General features: G+C 44.6%; 1 protein-coding gene across 1 annotated transcript in view; it reads right to left on the bottom strand.

Annotated features, from left to right (window-relative positions):
* Positions 1 to 20,171, bottom strand: part of ACSL6 (acyl-CoA synthetase long chain family member 6) — a 62,708-nt gene that overhangs the window by 12,291 nt on the left and 30,246 nt on the right. The window contains exons 10-18 of the mRNA XM_008067673.2: positions 15,342 to 15,415; positions 13,406 to 13,483; positions 11,698 to 11,832; positions 11,155 to 11,289; positions 9,673 to 9,768; positions 8,519 to 8,591; positions 6,221 to 6,309; positions 5,366 to 5,482; positions 1,148 to 1,291 (exon numbers count right to left, since the gene is read on the bottom strand). Of these exons, the coding sequence (XP_008065864.1) occupies positions 1,148 to 1,291; positions 5,366 to 5,482; positions 6,221 to 6,309; positions 8,519 to 8,591; positions 9,673 to 9,768; positions 11,155 to 11,289; positions 11,698 to 11,832; positions 13,406 to 13,483; positions 15,342 to 15,415 (941 nt within the window). The remainder of the gene's footprint in view (positions 1 to 1,147; positions 1,292 to 5,365; positions 5,483 to 6,220; positions 6,310 to 8,518; positions 8,592 to 9,672; positions 9,769 to 11,154; positions 11,290 to 11,697; positions 11,833 to 13,405; positions 13,484 to 15,341; positions 15,416 to 20,171) is intronic.

The raw sequence follows: 20,171 nt of genomic DNA, 5'->3' as shown, positions 1-20,171 counted from the left end.
CACAGTCATGACAAAAGCTTTTAAAGGGTTATCTGTGGTCCAGCATTAAAATTCTCAGACACTACACTTTTTAAAATATAAGTGTATGCTTATAAAAGACTTGCTCCTATGTTAGAAACACTTCCACCAATATATCACACATTCTTGACTGTTCATTTTCTGATATTTTCCCCTAATGTTATATTTTTAAAAATAAGGAGAGCTATGATCCAAATTCTATGAATGAAAATATATCTTTCCTAGGAATTACAGACAATTTTGAAATTGTTTCATTAATATGATCCTCATTCATGAAAAACTTTATTTTAATTTTTAAAGCATTTTCTTCAAAAATACTATAACATTTAATTATATAAATGTATAATGGTATAGAGTACGCTTGATATCTTTGCTATCATAGGATACACTCATAATATTTTTCTTTTTTTTTTTGAATTGAGGGGTCTCACTCTGTCACCCAGGCTGGAGAGTACAGTGGCATGATCATGGTTCACTGCAGCCTTGATCTCATAGGCTCAGGTGATCCTTCTGCCTCAGCCTCCCGAGTAGCTAGGACTACAGATACACATCGCCATGCCTGGCTAACTTTTAAAAATTTTTTGTAGAGATGAGGTCTTGCTATGTTGCCTAGACTGGCCTCGAACTTCTGGGCTTAAGCAGTTCTCCCGTCTTGGCCTCCCAAAGTGATTTCAGGTATGAGCCACCAGAATATATTCATGATCTTTCTGTCTTCAAATCTTAATGATGTTGAAAGCAAAGTAAGCATAAATCCCCTTCAAGTAATTTAATCCTCATAAACTATATTCAGATTAGTAATATTTGCAATACTGTATTACTCGATAAAGTTCATTTGCACAAAAAAATCAAAATAGCAAAAACCCTGAATCTTGCTTTAGCATCTTATCTCAAAAATCCCTCTTGGAAACAGATGGAGCATAAGTTAAAAGGAGTAGGAATGTTCATTACTACTACTTCAAGCAACTTACTTGACCTAACTGCATTGTCCCAAACTAATGAAGATTTCTTATTTAAAAGGAGTTTTTGCTCATGTTTTTAAACGCATAAAATGATGTCTGGAGATTAATATTTAATCTGGATTTTTCAGCAGGCCCAGTATGTGTCGGGGGCTGAAACATAGGGGCCTCACCTTTAAGCTGTCCCCATGGACATAGACTTGTGCCACAGGCTGGCTCCGGATGTAGATGTTCTCAATTTTCTCGGGTGCAACATATTCTCCCTGAGCAAGTTTAAATATGTGCTTTTTCCGATCAATAATTTTAAGAGTTCCCGCCTGTAGGGTTGGACAAACAGCATCATAAGAAATAGCACTGCCCTCACTCCTCAATGCCATAAGCCCCTCACCCCTGCCCTACCCCACTCTGCCGACTCTACCCCAATCTGCTCCTCTATTTTTTGTCTCTGCTCTTACAGAGGTGCATGTGGTTGGAGAGAGCCACCATGACCACAGGTTGATGACATCCAAGCTTTGTTGAGTCCTGAGTGTCCACCGTCCTTGCTCCTCAGCAATTAGTCCCTCACACGCCCGTTCCCATCCCTGCAACCCTCACACCCAGCAGCAGGTGTCCTCGCCTCTTCCTTTTCACAGGCCCACCTCCCTTCCATCAGGGCTCCCCTCTTGCCTAGACCTTTGCTCCAGTTGCCTTTTTTCTCATCAGCATCTTTGATTCACTTCCTTAGACCACACTCAGGCCTCTTGCCCAGCTACTGCCTCTACCCTCCAGAAAGCAGTCTTTCCGCCCCCTGGCATATAGCACAGATCTGGCAGAGGCCCCCATGACTCTATCTGACAAGCCAGATGGCACCAGGATCCTGCAGGGCCTCTGCAGCGGGCAAGTCTCTCCCTAGCGCAGTGAAAGCTGGTGCCACCAGCCTCCAGGACCCGAGCTCACCTCTTTGACTACCCTCAACCTGTGTAAGCTTCTCAGGTGGGCTTCTCTCCTTTGGCTTGACCCTAGAATGCTGCACTTTGCTCACCTCCACTGACAAAGCACCTTGAGGTAACTACCAGTTATCTCTTCATTGGCCACTCCTAAGTCAGTCTAAGCTTCCAGCTCTTCACTGAGCTCCAGACCCAGAACATAACTACTGTCAGGATGTTTCAAAAACCAGGACTTTTGTCTCATAGGATGCAACACACCTAAATGAAGCTCATGACCGTCCTCCTCAAGCCGGCCCCAGTCCCTGAGTCCCAAACCTGGAGATGACCTTGCTGTTTGCCTCTCCTGGGAACATCCATCCTTGCCCAAAAGTCCCTCTCACATCTACCTCCTCCTCCCATTGAAACCACTTCCTGATCAGAATTCTGCATACATTCTGTCTCCACTCCATCTGCTTGATCTGCCGGAATCAGAACAATATCTTCAGAAGAGAAAAATGAGCAGGCCCTGTTTTGCTCAAAACCCAGGCTGGATATCAGGCACTATGCTAGCTTCCTTGTTCCTCATGGTACCCCATGAGCTTGGTGTTATCATGTCTGTTTCACAGATGAGGAAAATGAGAATCAGAAAGGTTAGTTAACTTCTCCAAAGCCACTTCTCCTAAGAGGTAGGAGACTCAGGATTTGAACCCAGGTCCTTCTGGATCAGAAGACTATGCCTTTTCCTTGATCTATCTAATACTATCTCTTTTCTTTCTTTCACTCTTTTTCTTTTCTTTTGTTTTTTAGTGACAGAGTTTCATTCTGTCACTTAGGTTGGAGTGCAATGGTGTGATCCTAGTTCACTGCAACCTCAAACTCCTGGACTCAAGCCGTCCTCTTGCCTCAGGCTCTTAAGTAGCTAGAACTACACATACATACTACTATGCCTGGCTGATATTTTAATTTTATTTTTTTATATAGACAGAGTCTTGCTATGTTGCCCAGGCTGGTCTCAAACTCCTGGCCTCAAGCAACTAATAATATTTGAAAATAATATTTTTTTAAAGCACTAATGACTTTATAAATTATTTCTACTTACATTTCAAGAATGGAGCATTTAAACCTTGCAGACATTCTTATAGAAAAAAGAAAACAGGAAAAAAAAACCCACTTACCAACTAATTCAATAATCTAACACCAAAACAACAATAGAGTTGTATATAAAAGGAAAATTACAGATCAATCTCATTTATGGATATAAATGGAAAGGCCAAACACAATTTTTAGAAAAATAATATTTAAAAATCACATAATGATTAAGTTGAATTATATCAAGGATGCATGATTTGCTTTACATTAGAAACCTAAAATGAATAAGTTTTTGTTGTTGTTGTTTGTTTTTGAGTCAGGATCTCACTCTGTCTCCCAGGCTGTAGTGCCATGGCATGATCATGGCTCACCGCAGTCTTGACCTCCTGGGCTCAGGTGATCCTTCTGCTTCAGATTCCTGAGTAGCTGGGACTACAGATATGTGTCACCATGCCTGGCTAATTTTTTGATTATTTTTGTAGAGATGAGGTTTCACTATGTTGCCCAGGCTGGTCTTGAACTCCTGGCCTCAAGCAATTCTCCTGCCTTGGCCTCTCAAAGTCCTGAGATTAAAGGCATGAGTCATTGTACCTGGCAAAATGAATGTGTTTTTATCTCAACAACTGCAACAATTTTAATTAAATTTTAACAATCATTTTAAAATAATAATAATTTTTAAAATGGGCTCCCACATACTGTTGCCCACTGTCTTAGGCCCTGTGCTTGAGCACAACACTAGGTGCTTTACATGAATTAGTGTATTTGCTGTTTCTCACAGTCCCCTGTATGGTGAGTAGTTTTTTTCCAAGTTACTGAGCATCAGCAGCAGATCCAGGGACCTGTGGGCCTTCAAGCTTTTATAATTTTGAGAACCCTCTTTAGAAAAATAAAAGAATTAATATAGCTAGATCAAGGGAAAGGTATAGTCTTCTAATCCAGAAGGACCTGCGTTCAAATCGTAGTACCCCTATCTCCTAGCTGTATGGCTTTGAAGGAGTTAACTAGCCTTTCTGATCCTCATTGTCCTCATCTGTGGAACAGACAAGATAACACCCAGCTCATGGGGTGCCATGGGTACGGGGCCTTGGAAGAGGCCAATGCAAGTGAGGGGCCCTCAGACCGAAAGTTCCTGAGCTGGCAGGATAATCCACTCTCTTGCAGGTGTCCAGGGACCACTGACCTCTCCTGCTCCTCTCCCCTACACCCATGAGCCTTCAGTTGGTATGAGTTGCCTCACACCTCTAGTGCCTCTACTCGGCACATGCTATTCCTCTGCCTTGACTGTCCTTCCTACCCTCTCCTCTCCCCTTGGAATATGATGCACATCTTGAGACTTGGGACCTGTGGGTGCCTGTCCTCTGCCTCTCAAGCGAGTGTGGCTGAGAGTGAGTGTGCCCCCAGCACATGCCTATCACATTGAGTTGGGAACTGTCTACAGATGAATGTTCCCATGGCATACACCGGGGAGACGTCCTTGTCTGCAGCAGGCATAAGGGTATCTTAAAGGGAAGCATGCAGATCCAAGCAGGGCAAATCCACTTGCTGGCCCACAGGGCCCTGGTTCGGTTCAATATCATTCGTGTGCCTCAAAATGTCCAACTCAAATCCTAGCAACTTCCCAGAGACACAGGAAAGGTTCTTGGTGTGGGATGCATCAAGCAACGGTCCTCAGTGTCAGTGACAGAGACTTTTTCTGGTCAAAGCATTCATCTAAGTGTCTCTTTTGTGCCAGGCATTGCGCTGTGCTTTACAGGAATAACCTCATTTGTTCCTCACAACAATAACTATAGACATAACCAATGTTGTTATTCCCATTTATTAATGAACGAGGCAAACTGGTTTTGGCTAAAAGATGGGGACCACGGTCAAAGAATGCCATGAAGGTTTGCTCTCTTACGCCACAAGTGAGTCAAGGTGAAACCTGAGAGAGGAATGAGGCTTTGTTCAGTGTTACAAGGGCAACTTCTGGCAGAGCCAAAGGAACTCAGGCATCCTCCCACCTGGCTCCAAGCTTTTCTCTCTGCTCAGTGCCACCTCTTTGCTGGGGACCAGGGTCCATGGGCTAACAGGCCCTGCCCTTCTCAGATCTCCCAGAGATACGTACCTCCTGTTTCTCCTACTTCACCATTTCCACACATTGTCAGATCCCTTTCTGAAAACTATTAAGTAGAGGTAGTCAGTCTCCAAGGACCCCAGCTACACTGTCCTGCATAGATGCCTCACCACCTCCATGAGGCAGGAGAGGGAGATGGATGCATCACATAAGGAAAAGACTCCCCCCAGTTCCCAGAGGTACTCCTGAATGACTATCAAGGAGGATACAGAGAATCAGTGAACCAGATCACAATCCCTTCCACTGCTAAAATGTTTGGAGCTTTGTGGTTCAAATATACGCACTGGCAGCCATTTCCCGATGTCTCCAGTGTGGAGCCAGCCTTCGTTGTCCAGGGCCTCGTTTGTCCTGTCCTGATCTTTCAAGTAGCCCTTGAACACATTTGGTCCTCTCACACATATCTGTGGGGACAGAAATCATGACTTCTCTCAGCCACAGCGTAAGGAATGCAGTGATGGGAGGCATATGTGGAATAAGGTACACCATCCATCAGGAGAGTCACTGTGGGAATGGCAGTGATGGAAACAGAAGACAAGGAATAACCACCAGCCATCTCAACTGTCTCCTGCCTTTTCTCAAGTGTCATCCTCCCCATCTTTTCTCCCTGCCCTGGCCACCCCAGACCTCTGCCATCTCTTCTTCCTCAGGAGTCCCTGGCCTCGGCCACATGCTGCTTTGTGTGACACTTGATGGTCCTGTCATAGATGATGAGGGCTGGCTGATTCTACCAGAGGTGCTTGAGTCCCCTCTTTATTCACCAGGCAGTCAGCTTTCCTGCTCACTCCCATGGAATAAACAGGTGCAGGCTAGCTCTGCTACCCCACCTGGTCTATCTGTAAAGGGTGTGTTTCTGCTGGGACAGATCACACAGCAGCAGGCCATGACACAGTTGGGGGAAAAAATTGATTTTTTAAAAAGTTTGGGAATTCCAAATTTCAATTTAGACCAGCTCAGTCCCAGGACTGGGGTTAGTTGCCTTATAAACAGGATAGGAGATGCTGAATTCTGTTGAGTCAAATTAATCAGCAATTTTAAATGACTTTTTATACAAGGTGAAAGGAAGGTCATTTCCCACTGTTTTTGTTTTTGCTCACTACATTAGCATCTACAGACATAAATGGCTAAATCTTTAAGTTTACCTCTCCCTCTCCTTTGCAGGTCCAATAGTTCAGTTCCTCGACATCGACGAGCTTGATGTGATTACAGGGCAGCGGTGCCCCTACGTGCCCTAGAGCACCGGAGCAAAATGGCATTTGTTAGTGTTTAGATCATGTCCCATGAACCCCCCAAGTGGTCAAAGTGAGGAATTATGGGTGGAAAGCAACACCTTTAGAGAATTATTTGTCACTGGCAAGTATTGATGATAAAACAAAGTTCTGAAGACAGCAAAGGCCAATCTCTGCCTGGACTTTTGTTTTACGTTTGAGTCTACAGGGTCCTTGGATGGAGAGTGGGAAGGACCAACTACATGGTGAGGATTTTGTAGTGTCCATATTAAATTATTTCCCCATTGTCAGATCATACATCTTGGTTTGATCATAAAATACAGCAATTAGCCGGGCTGGGTGGCTCAGCCTGTAATCCCGCGCCTTTGGGAGGCTGAGGTGAGTGGATTGCCTGAGCCCGCGGGTTCGAGACCCGCCTGGGCAGGCGAGACCTCATCTCTACAATGAATCAAAAAAAAATTAGCTGGGCATGGTAGCGCGTGCCTGTAGTTCCAGCTACTTGGAAGGCTGAGGCAGAAGGATTGCCGGAGCCCAGCAGGTCGAGGCTGTGGTGGCCGGGAGCGGCCACTGCACTCCAGTCTGGGCGACAGAGTGAGACTCTAACTCAAAAAAAAAAAAAGATACAGCAATCACTGCTTTTCCTCTAGTCACCAGACTGCTGATTAAGGTGCATAGGAATCGTCTAGAAATCTTGAATTATAAATTCTATTTCAGGAAGCCTGCGATGAGGCCTGAGATTCTACAATTCTTACAGGCACCAAGGTGATACTGATACTGTTAGTCCCCATGATACATCTTGAGTAACAAAGGAATGAAGTAACTTGCCCCTCCCCCCCAAATTAAGACTCTGAATTCTCTTGGTCAAGTTTATCACAAAATTACATCTAAGTCATTTCCTAGTCATTGGCTGTGGTTGTTACATAATTCACTGGCAAGTTGGAGGGTTTTTAAACAGGTGCTGGCTGAGGTCCCGAAAGAAAAGTGAGCCATGCTTGCGAAAAGAGTAACACTTTGGTTTCTCTTTTAAAAGAGAGGCTGCCAAACCTTTTACAACACTATGCAAACATATCTGTCCTCATATACAATAGCCTTTACATAGGAATATGTAAAGGATGCTATAAGAGGGAAGAAAGTACCCAAAAGGAAGGAATACATGAGAGTGATTAGTTAACTGGATGGCAGCAGTAAGAAAAAATGAGTTAGCCAAAGATGGCTCCTGTAGGAGACTGGCCAGTGGCAAAGTGATCAAAGAATTTATATACAAAATAGCCTTTATCTAGAAATAGCCTTTATTCAGCCACAGTTTAAAGAGACAGAACTCAGAAAAAAATTGCTTCTATACTTGACTTGGTTAAATATATTTCAATTTAAAATCCACCTATCATGTTTCTGCTGACTATCTCAAGGTACTCCTAAAATAATATTTATTGCATCAATGAGCATATTTATTTCACATGCACATCATCCCAAATTTTCCAGTTTGTAGTTGAGCAAACTAAAGCACAAAGAATGGTCCCAGGCTCACAGAGGAAGTCAGTATCCTGAAAGACTCTTTTGCTGAGTGGTTTTCAGATTCTTCCAGGATCTGATCTAAAGTTGTTGATAGGTAATCCATGGGCTACCTACTACAGATTTGCTTCTCCTTTGGCTTGAAAGATTAACCTTCTCAGAATGAGGGTGAGGATGGCAGCTACTCCCTTCTAAGGTTGCTGCTGCCTTCTAGACATTAATATCACAGGAGACCATAGTTCCTGAAAGTCCTATAAAGTGTCCCTTTAAGAAACTGTGCCCTGGCCACTATGGATCTGCCTCTCCTTTACAAGTTAGAGGCGATTCATAACCTGTATCCTTCATCCAAGAATTACTGTAAGCAAGACTGGGTAGTATCTAGAATCTATAAAACCCAATCCATTAATATTATAAGCATTTTTCCACTTAGAGTTATACCTTGTGGTTTACCATTCTTTTTCATACCTTCCATATATCTACAGCAGAAACAGAAAAATGCAAAAATATGTAACAAAGAAAACAACAGATCCACAATGCCACAACCCAGACATAACCATCATTAATGTTTTTTTTTCTTCTATCTCTCTTGCCTTTTTCCTAAATGCCCATGCAAATTTAATTTCCATGAGGGAGGTTTAGAGCCTTGCTGCTTTTGCTCAACAGTGGCTTGTAAGGCAGATCCACATCTCCAGCCCATCCTACCTGAGGTCCAGTCCCCTGGCGTGGTGAAGGTACATCCAGCTGTGCACTCAGTTTGACCGTAACCTTCATAAACCTTCAAAACATGAAAAGCGCAATGTGGGCACACACCCTCCAAGAGCTGACTGGCTGCCCCTTTCAGCAAGTGAACCTTCCACTGAGCGTCTGGCTGCTCCATGATGAAGACAGTGGAGGGAGGTGCTCTGGAGGGAGGTTGCTCTGGAGGGTTATGCTCTGGAGGGAGGTAACTTCAAGTGAAGTTGGACACAGACAACAAGAGTGGCCACATTTGCTAGGTAAACGTGCTATTTTTGTTGTTGTTGTTGTTTACTAAGAAACTTAGTAGATAAGGTTATATCATTTGGGGTAAAGATCTCAGTTCTATTTTCAATCATTGGATCTATTTTTCATTTGATGATATGTGTTAAAGATAAATATTTTAAAATCCACTATATGTTTTATTCTGTCTCTATAGAGTATTTCCCTCCAGCGCCCTACCTGTTTGCATGAATATACCACGTGGAAGAGTCTGCCTTTAGAAATGGTCGGGCCATGTTGGTGTAAAATAGGACAGTGTAAAAAGCTTATGGCTTCTAAAGCACCAAAATTTAAGCATGTACAATTAATAAATGGACAGGCTTACTTTATTTAAAATCCATCATCTCCAACCATGTTATGATACCCTGCGTAGGCAGAAACTTAATAAGTATCAATTGAATGGATACATGAAGAAACAAATGATAAAACCTATTGAATTAAATAACAACACAAAAATGGGCTTTTATCTCCTCCTTTGTTCTTCTTTTCTGGGCTGGGAGATATTTTGTAGGCTGAAGAAAGCAGAGATGCAGTACAGGTATGGTACAGATTCTCCAGCACATTGATGATCTATATATAGCTTACCTGATCCCTTTGCCCTTTGCTAAAAACTTTCAAGGTCCCAGGTCAAGAAATTTCCCAGAGTGAATACTCCTGGGCTTTCCAGAATGTGGCACGGCCATCCTGGCTCTGGGTTTTTTTAATACGCAGAGAAGGGAGCTTTTATCCCACAAAAATCTTGCCCCCAGGACCTTTCTCTGTTTAACAGAGGGTATAACAGTTTTCCTTCCCTAACTTACTTCCCACTACCCATGGAAATGGCCACACACTGACAATACCTGGCACCCTAAAGCTGCCCGGAGAAATCCCAGGACTGTTGGTGATGCCGGGGCTGCTCCAGTAACAATCATCCGCACACACCCACCAAGACTGGCCTGTGGGAAGAGAGAAGAACCTGCCAAAGTTTGTGATCTCTGAGATAGTATCCAACCCATCTGGGCCTCATTCAGGGTCAACATTCAACAGTTGGACTTTACCTGGACACTAGGGTTAGGATAAAAAAGAAGACCTGAGGCTGAACAACACATGAGCCCAAGAAGTCCCTTCGTCTTCTGACTGATAAGTCCAATCAGCTCTGCAACTCAGCCCACTGTCTGACCAATTCTTTCAAGCCTTTTGAGATAAGTGCCATCAGTCTTGGTGGCAATCTGTAACATTGGTTCTCCCTTTCTTAAAATATACAGCTCTTCCCTCACTCTCCCATCATTCACAAGCATCTAAAACAATTACTTAGGACAATTTTTTCCAACATCCAGTTCAATGGCCTTGCCTTTTTTTTTTACATGTATAAATCAATACCATGCTTTATTTACTATGTACTGCAGAGGACAAAAAATACTTGAAACACTTTGTTTCTGTAAGTTGAGCCAAGAGAGTTTAAATATTCATTTTTATAACTAAAAATAAAGTAGCACGAAAAAATGAGTAATGCTACTAATTAACTACAGATTCCTTGGGTAATGCAGAGCTTGAAAACTTTAGTGGAGGTACAGAAATGAGTAAGTCATGACTGTCCTGGTTTGGAAGAGATTAAAGGGACAGGACGCAGGGAAGGAAAAGAAGATTTCAAGGTTGGGTGTGGTGGCTCACACCTGTAATCCTACCACTTTGGGTGGCCCAGGAGAGAGGATTGCTTGAGTCCAGGAGTTCAAGGCCAGCCACAGCAATATACCAAGACCTCAGCTCTACAATATAAAAAAAATTAGCTGGGTGTGGAGGTGCATGCCTGTAGTCCCAGCTACTCGGGAGGCTGAGGCGGAAGGATTGCCTGAGCCCAGGTCAACGTTGCAGTGAGCCATGATCGTGCCATTGCCCTCCAGCCTGGGCGACAGAGTGAGACCCTGACTCAAAAAAATAAAAAAGAAGATTCTAGACCATTTAGCTAGAACCTCAGGCTGCTGGACAGCCACCCTGGCTAGGATTACAGGGAAGGGCAAGAGAAGTTTCAGGCCCCAGGAGTTCCTCAGTAGAGCACTAACCTGACCACCCAGGGGCAAAGCCACCCTGATATTTGTGGTGATTAAGGAACCTACTTTCCAGGGTAGGTTTCCTTTTTGCTGGTTGCCTTTGGGCTAATATAGCACATCTCCAAAGATTAAAAAAAAATAAGTACTTTAAAACTTCAGTGATAGCTTTCACAAGCAAATGAGTTTTTATTTTATAAGATAACATGCCACTGGGCTGATCTTCTCTAAGTTTCCTGTAAGGACACCCATTGGACACTTAGGTGTCACTCTATAATCACTTATTCATTTTCTTACCTGAATCTTATTAAAGAAGAGTTCGTCCCAGATACTGTCATTCCTGATGATTCCACTTCGGACCTCGGCCTGCTTACGCTTTGCTGCAAACTCCAGGAGCCAGCGCTTTAATGGTGTGTTTGCCTGGCTGAAGATCTGAGGAACACAAGTTGAAAACAGCAGTCGGGGCCTGAATGTCTCACCTCCAGACATAATCTCCAGGAAGAAGGCCCAGACTGGCTGGCTGAGAAGCCATGTTCCATTGTACCCCTCTAGGAGGGTACTCAATGTGTGACATGGAGCTGAAAGTTAACACTGCCAAGGTCCAGGCATGCCGTGGAGATGAAAGTTCCTGGGGGGAAAAAAATCTCCCCAACCAGGGTTTTGGAGAACAGGAAGAAAACAGAAGAAGGAAGAGTGAGAAAGAGTCAGGAAATACAAGAGGAGGCAATTTCCAGGACCCAGGGGTGGAGGCATGGAAAGTCTTCCTGGGGCTCCAGACCCAGTTCATACAAGCAGACATGCAGCCCCTGGGCCTGGTCAGAGGCTCCCTGCAGGATTTACCTTGTCATACATCCTATTCAGCAGTCGTGGAACCACCGGGAAGATGGTGGGGCACAGAGCCTTCATGTCATCCGAGAGGAGGCGGATGTCTCCCTGGAAGAAGCCAACACGCCCTCCGTGGCAATAGACAACAGACTGGAGGGAAAGAATAGGAAGAGAGGAATCCCTTAGGGCAGTTACTCCTGGCTGCAGTCTAGAGCTGTCCCATGTGCTGCCCAGCATGGAAGGCACCCATGACCCCTTGACCCAGCTCTGGCTCCCGCCATGAGACACTCCTGCCATGAGAACACTATCTGAGTGGAGCCCCCCCACCTTCCCTCTAAGTCCTGCTTAGGTACAGGGAGAGAAGTGGGAGATAGAGTAGAACCCTGAGTCTGTGGGTTGTGCCAAAGGAGCCATTCTTACTGGTGCCTGTCCCCTCATACCCATTCTCAAACCATGGACATGGGTACCCCTGGAGACTCAGGTCTCTTAGAGGTTATACCCTATTAATGGGTCTGCTCCAGGTCTTAGGGAGTCTTTGGATTTCCTCAGGGACATCTTAGCAACTCTGGAACGGTGTGCAGTCCCCATAAGTACTGGAGATGCTGCTGAGGTTGGCTGTGGGTACGTTTTGTGGGAGGCAAAGGGGGAGAAAAGATGGTTCCTAATGGGACCAGGAAGACACCAAGTGCCATGTATATGCTCCTTTCTTTACTGCTCATAGTGACCCTATAAGGGAGGTAGATTCCTAATCCTCATTTTACAGGTGAGGAATGCAAACCACAAAGAGTTAAGTGATTTACCCAGGGTCACACAACTAGTTAACAGTAATTGCTGGCATTCTTTTTTTTTTTTGAGTTGGAGTCTCACTCTGTCACCCAGACTGGAGTGCAGTGGCATGCTCCCGGCCACTGCAGCCTCGACCTGCCGGGCTCCGGCAATTCTTCCACCTCAGCCTTCCAAGTAGCTGGAACTACAGGCATGCGCTACCATGCCCAGCTAATTTTTGATTTTATTGTAGAGATGAGGTCTCGCCAAGTTGCCCAGGTGGGTCTCGAACCCGCGGGCATTCTAATCCAGGTCTGGAAAGCTGGATAGCATGCCCTATTATATGAGATCTCCCCCAAGGCAAAATGGAAAAGGCTTAGAAGACACAGTTTATTCATAGGCTAGTCCCTTGAGTGACACACGCATGGAGAATTCTTTGTCTCCATAATCACATATGGATTCCTCCCCCCACTCTCTGTACCCCCACACAAAGCCTATCTAGGCCAGTCTAAGGCCAGTTCCCATCCACATCCTGAGGAGCCATGACAGTTTGATTACCCAATTTTACTGTTTTGTTTGTTTTAGGAATTTGTGAGTTACCAAAGTTACAGAACATTACTTTGGGGGGGGCATAAATGTAGCTATACTACACAGAGCTTGAATGGTAAAGCACTTCTGCAAAGCTGCAATGCTGTCTGAGCAGATGGCATCAGCTGCAGTCTCTCTCAGCTGAGGTATATCCATGGGTAAGACGGGGTAGGCCTGGGGTCCTCCCTGGAACAATGCTCCCAGGAGGGACAGGTGGGGTGGCCAAGGTCCTCTGAGCCCTCTGACCTTTGTGGTACCTTCTGAGGACAAGGTAGTTTGATCCTACTTCATGCCACCAGTAACAAGTGACACCCTGCTAGGGTTATGGGTTCTAGGCACAGATTGTGCCTCCCTGATGCCAGGGCCTTACCTGCACCATTCGCTCAAACATGTGTGCTAAAGGCAAATAGGAAATGTGCACATCCGCACAAGTGGGAGCCCACTGACTCTGTAAGAAAAAAGAAGGAGCCCAGGCAAGGCCCGGTCAGTCAGGTGAGTGTCTTACCTGGATTACTCTCTCAAACATGTGAGCCAGAGGCAGGAAGGAGATGAGCACATCGTCCTGTCTCGGAAAGATCACTTTCTGCAGGTGACGGGCATGGGAGACAGAAAGGAAAGAAACACTGACAGGAAGACGACAAGAGAGTCATAAAACAATAAAGAGAAAATGGTCCTGGAGGGGCAAACAGGAAGAGGGGAAGGGGGAATGGGAGAGGGCAGTAAGAACAGAGAGAGAGACAGAGAGACAGAGAGAGAGAGAGACAGAGAGAGAGAGAGAAAGAGAGAGAGAGAGTGAGATAGAGGAAATGAGAGATAGAGTGAAGTTGGGGGGGAGAAAGAGGAAAGGTGCAGAAAGAAAAAAGAGAGAGACAGAGAGACAGGGCAGCATAGGAAGCGGAGTGTTAGGTTGCAGTGCCAGTGGGTCTAGGTTATCTGCAGAAGCAAAGAGCCAAATGAAGCACACATAAACCAGCAGAGTCTGGCTCCGCAGGGAAGTCTCCTCTTGGGAGGGCCTGCACCTCACTTGCAGTCAGTTGGAGCCAGCCTGGCTCTCTCCCCTTCCTCTCCACAACTGCAAGATATACCCCACATCCCATTTTCCCAGGCTCCCTGGGCCACCTGGGCAGGGATTCAGGTCTTGGCTGGTCAGTACTTTCTAGTCCTTCTCGTAGAGAAAGGAGCCCAGCCCTAAGTCTATGCCAACTGTGGCAGGGGTATGAGCCCTGGACAAAGGAGGAGACAAGGCCAAGCCCCAAACAGGTGACTGAACCTGGCCTCACAAGCCATGCCTGGAACCAGGTACTTCACGGGGAAAGCTGACAGAGATCCCCGCTGAGCCCCACCAGCACAGCCAGGGCCCCAGGTCACTTTACACAGATGAGACTGGCCCTAAGGACAGGGGCTGCTCCAACCAAGGGGAGCCCTGCACAAGACTGGGGCTCAGGGGTGGGCCTGTGCCTTTAGGAGCTCTCCCTGCTGCACTTTCCTCTCCCACCTCTCTCCACCCTCTCACAGAGGACTTTCACTCTTCTGGGCTGAATCTTGGACCAGTTTGGACAAACCTTGGGAACCTGGCTCACAGCTCCTAACCTGGGCTCAGCCACCAATCGACTCTCACAATTTTCTGCCAAAATATATAACAAAAGTTATATATTTTATCATCTAGCATGAATGTGGAGAGTGACTTTTCTTCACATCAGAGGAGAAGTCCAATTTTTATTAAAAGAGACATCCCTTTATTCTGAAGGAAACTGCAGGACATACTCACCACTTGTGGGAAAATTCCTCCTTTCTTAGCCAGTTATAAAATGCTAACGTGCTTTGGTCAGGCCAGGATATCAAAGCATCTTTGATTTTAGATTTACCTTTAAGTACAGCTTTATAAATTAGCAGTTGCCATTGTTATTCAGACTCTAGTAGTCCTGAACACAAAATGACTGAATTAAATTCTGGCCTACTTAAAAAACAAGTTATTAAGGATTACTTTCTAAATAAATGCACAAACAAAACCATAGGTATGTCAATTTTTGAAGTTAACAAATAAAAAATAGGTTAACATGCTTTTCTTTCTGGGTTCTTAGTACTACTAGAAATCAATTGAATATCAGGTTATAGATCATTTCAGTGTTTGGGATTAAAAGTGGCTGTAAAAGTAGGGCTGCTTTAATTACAGCAGAAACTCCTGCCTCTGAATGGCAACCCAGATTATATCAGGGAAAAAAAAAGAAAATAAACAAATAAAAATCCTCAGAGGCTTGAGGTTGTCCTCAAGAGACCTGCATTATTAGTAAGTCTACTTTATTCACCTCTGTCACTTTCAGAAAGCCTGAGAAATCAGCCACCACGTTCCCATGGGTGAGCATAGCACCTTTTGGGTTCCCTGTAAAAAGAAAGCAAGAAGGCAAATTAATTTGAAGCTCAAGGGCCAAGTTGGCAGTCCCAGACTCCCAGGCTGTCCACCCAAGCCTCCAGCCTTTGTCCTCAGCTACCTCTAGACTTCTGGGCAGATGGATGCTGCTTCAAGGACTTGCAGCCTACAGATACTCAAAGCCCACCATGTGGGGACAGTGGTGAGAACAGTGGGTTAAAAGAAATCTTATCCCTATGACCAGTTGATCAGGGCAAAAGGACACCCTCATCAGGGGGAGACAATAAGGCATATACCAGAGGTAGAAGCTGAAGCACAGCAGAAAGCAGACAACTCAAGGCAGGGAACTGCCTAAATCAAGAGAACTCATGAAAGCATTCATCAAATAGAGTGAATTTTAGATATCTGCCCAAAACCATCTCCTGACTTTCATATTCCACTTATTCTCCCTCCGCACTTCAAACCCGGTGAGAGAGGAAAGAAACCTCCATTAGCAAGCTGGAGGAGGAGGAGGAACACCAGAGAGGAAAAGAGGAAGGGCAACCATGCCCTGTCTGCCAAGCCTGAGTCAGCCCTTGCTGGGGAAGGGCAGAAGTCTCAGTGAAGTGTACCAACTCCTATTTTTGACTGACATTTGTAATTCTGAATTAAGACTGTGTTTGTGTCTAGCAATGGCAATGGGACTTTTTGTTACCCAAGAGTGACCAGAAAAGGCATGAGATACCTGAGTTCTTACCCAGGAGCAGAAAAGAATAAAAACTGCCCTTACTGAGCAAATGTAAAGAAACGAATGTAGACAAAAATAAAGTCACTTTCATAATTATATCCCATGAGGCCTACTTGTTCAACTTATTGGTGACCTATTTGTCAGAAACAAGAGCATCAGTCATGGCCTCATCTTTCAATTCAAGAGACAGACATAGCCATCTGACCAAGATATGTGGTAGGCAGGATTTTAACCTGCACTCTGGCATTTCTACCCATATTGCAAACCACAGAGGTGATTCTGGGGACAAAGAAGGTTATATAGTTTTTCGTTGTTGTTGTTGTTTTGAGTCAGAGTCTCACTTTGTCACCTGGGCTGGAGTGTAGTGGCACGCTGCTCACGGCCACCACAGCCTCAACCTGCTGGTCTCACACAATCCTTCCACCTCAGTCTTCCAAGTAGCTGGAACTACAGGCACGAGCCACCACGCCCTACTAATTTTTTTTTTTAATTTATTGTAGAAACGAGGTCTCGCCATGTTGTTCAGGCTGTTCTCGAACCCAGAATTACCAGAACTCAGGCAATCTTCTCGCCTTCGCCTCCCAAAGTGCTGGGATTATAGGCATGAGCCACCATGCCCAGCAGATTTCTTTTCTTTTTCTTTTTTCTTTTTTGAGTCAGAATCTTACTCTGTCACCCAGGCTGGAGTGCAGTGGCACACTCACGACCACTGCAGCCTTGACCTACTGGGCTCAGGTAATCTTTCCATCTCAGCCTTCCAAGTAGCTGAAACCACAGGCATGCACCACCACACCTGGCTACTTTTTTTGATTTATTGTAAAGGTCTTGTCATGTTGCTCAGACTGGTCTCAAACCCCTGAGCTCAATCAGTCCTCTCACTTCGACCTCCCAAAGTATGAGATTACAGGAGCCACTGCGCCTGACTATATAGTTTTAAAAGTTACATTTTACTAATAAATAGCTGTCAAAATATCTTCCTTTTGAAAAGGAAAAGAGCCACCTCTCCACCTGACTTTCTTTCATCCCAATATCTTTCCTCAAATCTAGGCTCATACTAAGACATTTTCTTGAATTGTCTCTTATATACACAAATCCCACAGAGCCCCTGGGCCCACAAAGTATTCTGAGAGTCACCTGGCAATTTTCACCAGTGGACTTTCAGGTTCTGGAATTTTAGAAGGTACATCCCCCAAATACTAGTTAGAAATCAGAAGTGTCACAAAATAGAGTCCTGTGCTACAGAGTTTTAGATCCGTGAGGTTGGCCGACTTGCTTATGCCTGATATAGCCTCAGGGTGGATGGTCTGAGAATCTCAAGAAAAGGCTGTCTTTATTGATTAAAAAAAAATTATAAAGTCTCCATTCAGTTCAGGCCAAAGCGCACAAAACAGTAGTATTCAGTTCCACTTAGTTAGATAAGACTTTTTCTTCTCCAACATCATGTGAAAAGTTCATGCCTTTTAATTTTCTTGTGATATGAATGTAATTTCATAAACTTCTAATGACCCATAGAATTTTATAATATTCCCAGACATGTTCAAATTCCTTCAAGTCATCTCTACATGTGGTCCCAAAGGCTGGAGGAAAAGTGAATGTTGACAACACATTTCAGGGGATGACTGAAAGGTCCAGTTGGGAGGTTGAGATGAGCCTTCAGAAGGCTTTGACTTGCTTCTCTGACTCAGGGCCAATATATACCTCTGGCAGCATTTCTTTTAAACATAATAGTTTTCCAAGTTCCTCACATGGAAAAACAGTCTAAGCCTTCCTAGACTCCTATGTGCAGTCAAGTCTGTGGAATCAAATTGCTGATTTTCTCTGGTTCTCCCCTTTTCTGGTGAAACATCAGTGAAAGGCACTGCCTGCCACCTAGGCCACCAGTGTCTCAGCAATATGAGACGTACTGTTCATCTCCCATCTTCTACTCATAAACTGACCATCTTGCATTTAATTTTCTCTCCAGTTTCTGAAGAAAACTCTCCTAGTTTTAGATTCTACAAATGGCATTTTGGTTTTGGCCGGTGTTCCTTTGGCAATGTCCCATGGATATTATGCTGAAAGGTATTTTGTTGGGTGAAGATCTGCCCAGGTTAGATGTTGGCTCCAAGAGAGCATGGTTGTGGGGTGAAGCTGCGTTCAAGACTTCTCCTGCAGGGGTGGGAATGGGATTTTGGGACAGTGCTGGGTTCTCTGGTTGAGGGCTATTCTGGCTTCTGGTTTCTGTCTTTACAAAGTCAAAGGTGGGTTATAATAGCTACAGGAGACTGAAATGCTCTGGAGTTTTACAATGCAGGCAGAGTGTTCACCTTCCTGTTAAAGGCTCCTGTTAAAGGATTGAGTCTTATCAATTCCATACCCACCAATTTTTAAACAATCAGACTTCAAGGCTAGTAGGAATAGAAATAATAACTATAATAGTAGCCAATTATTCAATATCCACTAATGTTGGCACTGTGCTAGGCATTTCATATATCGTAGATCAGTTTTTTCTTGAAAAACCCCTATGTGATGTGTATTAAATGTATTCATTTAATACCCAAGAAAACAGAGGCTTAAGAGGAAGTAAGCAGGTCTAAAGCTACACAGCAGAAATGCTGAGATGTAATTGCATGTGTATGATCATCCAAGTCTTGAACCGAATGGTACAAAATGAATAGGTCATGGTGAGTCTTTTCCCAGAAAGCCTACCTCTGAGTAGTCACAGTTCTAGGACTAATGGGCATTTACATATTCAGCTAAATAACTGCAGATGACTGGGCTTTCATGGGCATCCTCAATTAGAACACAAAGAATGCCCCAGTTCCATGGCTTCCACCCTTCAGCCTCCCAGCCCCACTGTGAGTGCTTAGAACTGATCCAGTCAGCTCCCTCATGCTATGACTCCAAAAATATGACCCTTCCGTTCCTGTCTTCCCTCTTACTCCTCTCTCTCCAAGCTGACTACCTTCAGCCACTCTCCTGCGAAGTGCTTTGGCTCCTGGGCTTCCTCTGGGGCATCCAATTCTAAAAACCCCATCAAGACAACCCAGCAGCCCACCTTCCCATCCTTCCCATTGCATGGTCCCTGAGACTCACAGCCTCCAGCTCGAGAGGGACTTTCTTCCCAGAAATTGTCCCACATGCCCCCTGCCTTAGACTCCTTTTACCCTCAGCCAGGGCCCAGACTCCCCACTCTACAGAAGAGGCAGAAACTGCCAGAGGGCTCCCTATATCTTCCTGGTCTCCCAGAACCTCTCTTCCTTTTTCCTTCCTAGCTGGGCCATCTCTTTCCTGGTATTTGGAAGCCTCTTCTCTCTCTACTTACACCAAAGCTTTGGGAGTTTTGCTCCATCGAGTATCACCTCCTTTTCCTCTATCTCTAGTGACCCCTTTTCAACCATAAGAAATACCTTCAGGCATTTCCAGGAAAACAATAAACCCTCCTATCAATTCCATGGCCCCCACAAGCTGCCAGTCTTGCTGTCAACCCTTCACAGTCAACTTTTTTGTTTAATAAACTTTCTCTTCCAGTATAACATACACATGGAAAAGTACCCAAATAAGTGTAAAATTTAAAGTTTTCCACAGTTTCCAAAGTGAACTGACCTGTGCAGCCAGCACTCAGATCAAGGAATAGAACATCACCAGCATCCCAGAGAGCCCAGGAACCCTTCTAGGGTGCCACTATCTTGGAAGGGATCCACTAGCTTGATTTCTAAAACCATAGAAGAGTTTATCATGTTTTGTAATTTTATATAAAAGAAATAATATAATCTTTCATTCCTCGTTTCTTTCACTCAATGTTATGGCATAATGTTCTATCATAGGCTAATAACATTTCATTGCTGATGGACTTTTGAGTTGCTCCCAGATTTTGACTATTACAAATAGTGTTGCTATGAACATGCTGGAGCATGCCTTTCATTGACATAGCCAAGCTTCTTGAAAGAACTGTGCACACACTTGTGTTGAATTGACATCGTCACCTCTCATTAGCAAATCAGTTCACTGCAATCAGCTTCTCCCTCCCCCCACACCCCATGACCAGCCTTTGTCAAGCCC

Source organism: Carlito syrichta, unplaced genomic scaffold (genome assembly GCF_000164805.1).
Source record: "Carlito syrichta isolate Samal-C Ts95f unplaced genomic scaffold, Tarsius_syrichta-2.0.1 Scaffold309733, whole genome shotgun sequence".
NCBI classification, from domain to species: domain Eukaryota; kingdom Metazoa; phylum Chordata; class Mammalia; order Primates; family Tarsiidae; genus Carlito; species Carlito syrichta.
Note: the sequence above shows the minus strand (reverse complement) of the source record. Positions and strands in the feature narration are given on the sequence as shown.